Source organism: Dermacentor albipictus, unplaced genomic scaffold (assembly GCF_038994185.2).
Source record: "Dermacentor albipictus isolate Rhodes 1998 colony unplaced genomic scaffold, USDA_Dalb.pri_finalv2 scaffold_17, whole genome shotgun sequence".
Lineage (NCBI taxonomy): Eukaryota > Metazoa > Arthropoda > Arachnida > Ixodida > Ixodidae > Dermacentor > Dermacentor albipictus.
Genome location: NW_027225571.1, coordinates 816,784 through 820,323, shown reverse-complemented (window position 1 = coordinate 820,323; position 3,540 = coordinate 816,784). Strand labels below are relative to the sequence as shown.

Sequence of the window (3,540 nt, the reverse complement as noted above, 5' to 3'; positions counted from 1 at the left end):
GTTTGCAGCATCGGGTCGATGCTTTTTAAGAGGGCAGTTTTTACACGTCTACTTGTTTATTTTTATCGGACAACCACGTTCCACCACCTAACAAATGTTATCGCTCAGCGCAAGACGTGCCTGCATGTAACGGAAGTTTCTGGAAAATTAGCGACGGTGCCATCCTCTGTCTGTGACCGAACCTTGTGTAATCTGGGGGGCGATCGAAGATCCTTGTTCGATATGCGTTCTGTTCGGTTGCTGCAACGTCACGAAGTGGCAGTATGCAAAATTCTGTGAACGGGGTGGAGAGAGCAGCCAATCGGCAAGCGGTGAACTCCCGGGAAGTTTTCTTCTCTTGTTTGTCGTCTGCTTGCAGACAGTATACTACACAACAAAATGTTTCTCGTCTTCCAATGAATGAAATCTTTATCTAAAAAATGAATTTTTTTCTTCTTAAACACGTTTTCAAATAGTAGTATGTGTGACTACTGCAATTTATAGCTATTAGTTTCTCTGCGTCGTCCCTAGGTGGCGTCGCGTACAGCGAGAAGAAAAAAGAAACGACGGGAACAGTGGCGCACTTTTCAAGAGGCAGCAACAACATTCCAGGGGCTCGCGTGCACCGATGATGGGGTCGATTTCGCTGTGCAACCAACGCACTATTTGTTCCGAGTAATGAAAGCGACGCCGGAATTCGCTTTCTGTCATTTCTTCAAACGCGTTCCGCACCGTCACCCGCTCTCCTTCCTCCTCGAGCAAAGCCAGCGCAACAACCTAAGTTCCCAACGCAAACGCCATTTTCTCGAATTAAACTATGGATTGGATCCGACCGTGCCATTCCGCAGTCGCCGGTTGGATCCAATTCAATCCTCCAGACGCACCATTCGAAGCCGGTTTCGTAACGAGCCTATGATCGCTCCAAACGTTTCAACTCCGGTTGTTTTAGCGATCTCCAATAGCAACGACCTGCGATCGCTCCGACTGCATGCGTGCGTGACCCGAATAATGTAGATCTTTGTGGACGACACGCGGGTCCCAGCGATTGGTCTGAAACATCGATGAGGGATGTATAAAAGCCGACGCGCTTGACCGGCTGATCAGATTTTGACGATCGCCAACTGTGTTCGTCGCTGTCGCCGTTCTTTAAGTGTAGCCTGGGGTGCGACATTGTAGGAATTCTATTACTTTTTTATGCCTTTTGCTGCCATCACCGCTCAGCCATTAGTCGAAAATGACGGGGCCGAGCCCATTTTGTCTGTCAATCACGCGACGTCAGGAACCCGCAAGAACCAGAAACGTCAAAGTGACGTTGACGCAGTCATTAAGCGGAGCGTAAGGCATAAATTTTTGGCACGGACAGAGGCAGGGTATTTTCCAAAGGAGTAAAGAAATTACTGCCACTCTCATCGCTATGGCGGTGGCTCTTCGCCGTCGCCGACGTGAACACGGAGAGCCAGAGGACGCGTTTGGCATGCCGGATGACCATTTTCGACGGCATTTCGCCTCTCAAAGGAAACGGCGCGGTTGTTGTGTGAGGAACTGGCGGGGGAGTTTACTAGAAGCGGAGCGAGCGACGGGACTGTCGGTGGAGCGAAAGGTGTTGTGTGCGCTGCGCTTCTTTGCCACCTGGAGCTTCCAAGCGCCCGTAGGGAGCGAGGGGACGATCCGTGTGTCGCAGTCGACAGTGAGCGAGTGCGGGCGACGCGTGGCAGAGGCTGCCGTGAACGCAGGGGCTCGATACAAGTGGGTTCATTTTCCGAAGACGGCCGAGGAAAAGGCAGCCGTGAAAGAAGGTTTCATTCGGCGTGGTGCTATCTCCGGCGTCATCGGATGCGTCGACGGCTTCCTCATAGCCATTGTCGCACCCAAGGGTGAGCGCAAGGCTGCATTCATGTGCCGCAAGGGATACTACGCCCTCAACTGCTTGCTCGTAAGTAAACCTCACGTTTTCTGGTGCCGATACTTTTTAACAGTTATGTTCACTTGTCAACGGGCGCTTTCTCTATTCACATTTTACCTCAGATCTGCGACGCGGACATGGAGATCCTGACCATGGACCCTCTGCGACCGGGGTCGGACCACGACGCGTTCTTCTGGCGGATGACGCGGTTGCGCCGTCGGTTCCAAGCGGAGCGTATCGTGAATCCCGGGGAATACCTCCACGGTGAGACAAAACATTTTTTGGCGCAATCACGGTTCAGTAGCGTACAGAAAGCCGTGTCCGCTCCAACACAAACTTTGAACTAAATCACAAGTACGTTATGCTTGCCAGGCGGAAACGAAAGCACCACGTATTAGTGCTGACTGCACCCATTGCCTGCCAGAAGCAGAATTAATGAACACACATTAGTGCTACTACTACTGCTTTCATTGATAGCCCCAGCAAGTGTTGATTCCTTCTGCTTCTGGAAGGCACCGAGTAGCGCGCTTGTAAATTAGTGAACAGTTTGTGTCGGGTACGGACATGCTCAACTCATGCTTTTACTTGGGATTCGCAACCTCTGAAATCTACCTTTGTTGAATGATGCTGTAGCTTTCCTCAGTTGCCAACTTTCCTCTCATCAGAGGAGTACTCAATGTACTATTTCCAACTTCGTGCAGGTGACAATGGATACCCCTTGGAGTCGTGGCTCCCGACCCCAAAACCCGGCCATCCTCCAGTGCAGACAGCCGAGGGGCAGTACGACGCAGCACTAGCCGCCATCCGTTGCGTAGTGAAGAAGTGCGTCGGACTCTTAAAGAGCCGGTTCCGCTGTTTTCATCGATATCGCACCCTCCTCTACGAGCAGGAACGTGCGGCCAGCGTTGTCGCCACATGTGCTGTGTTGTACAACCTTCGCCTCTTTGAGAATGACATAGAATTGGGCGATGATGGCGATGACGAGAGCAGCAGCACCAGTTAGCTCGATGGTGACGGCGACCCCATTCCACACGGTCTTCCCCGAAACAGAGAATCTAGAATGCCCTATTTGAGAGGGCGGGCTGTTCGAGACATTGTTATTGGCATGTTTACCACAACCCATGCGCAGCACATGCGCTACCTGAGGAGTATGTGGCTGCAGCTGCGACGTCAGCAGCAGCGCCAGCATCGCTAGGTGCATGCACGCAGTTGTGTCACAGATGCTAAATAATTGCATTGTGCATTTCATGCTGTGCAATTGCACCTACAGTTCGCATGCTCAGTTGTAGTTGATGTCTACGTAATGCAAAGCAGTCATGATTTCATGAGAAATGTAAAAGTTGTGTAGTGAAGGGTTTTGCAAAGCCTGCATTTATAGTAAGTGAAACAGTATCTTTAGTGGTGACATATAAGATTGGAAGCAATCTAACAATAGGTGAATTTTCAAAGTGCCTGCCATCATTTGCTTGTTGCTGCTGTCGTCACCTAGATGCCCTGCGTGCCATGCATGTAGCCTGCAGTTCTGTAACTTTTATTCTTACTCGTATCGCTGAGAGTTATCTTGTCCCCTTGCGCATTGATGGGCATATGTGCCTGTCTCCTCACTTTCTACTCGCGCAGAGAAGCTCACAAAAGCCAAAATTCACAGTGCACGTCAC

General features: G+C 50.7%; 1 protein-coding gene across 1 annotated transcript; it reads left to right on the top strand.

Annotated features, from left to right (window-relative positions):
* The first annotated feature begins 1,393 nt into the window (after positions 1 to 1,393).
* LOC135910433 (putative nuclease HARBI1) lies at positions 1,394 to 2,885 on the top strand. The gene is made up of 3 exons (XM_070529111.1): positions 1,394 to 1,912; positions 2,005 to 2,146; positions 2,584 to 2,885. The coding sequence occupies exons 1-3, from the start codon at positions 1,394 to 1,396 to the stop codon at positions 2,883 to 2,885; spliced, it is 963 nt and encodes a 320-aa protein (XP_070385212.1).
* The last annotated feature ends 655 nt before the right edge of the window (positions 2,886 to 3,540 follow it).

Bases quoted from the DNA above. Each gene is read 5' to 3' on its own strand.
- LOC135910433 (XM_070529111.1), top strand. From the start codon at position 1,394: ATGGCGGTGGCTCTTCGCCGTCGCCGACGTGAACACGGAGAGCCAGAG. The intron at 1,913-2,004 runs GTAAGTAAACCT...ATTTTACCTCAG, and splicing joins ACGCCCTCAACTGCTTGCTC to ATCTGCGACGCGGACATGGA. The intron at 2,147-2,583 runs GTGAGACAAAAC...AACTTCGTGCAG, and splicing joins TCCCGGGGAATACCTCCACG to GTGACAATGGATACCCCTTG.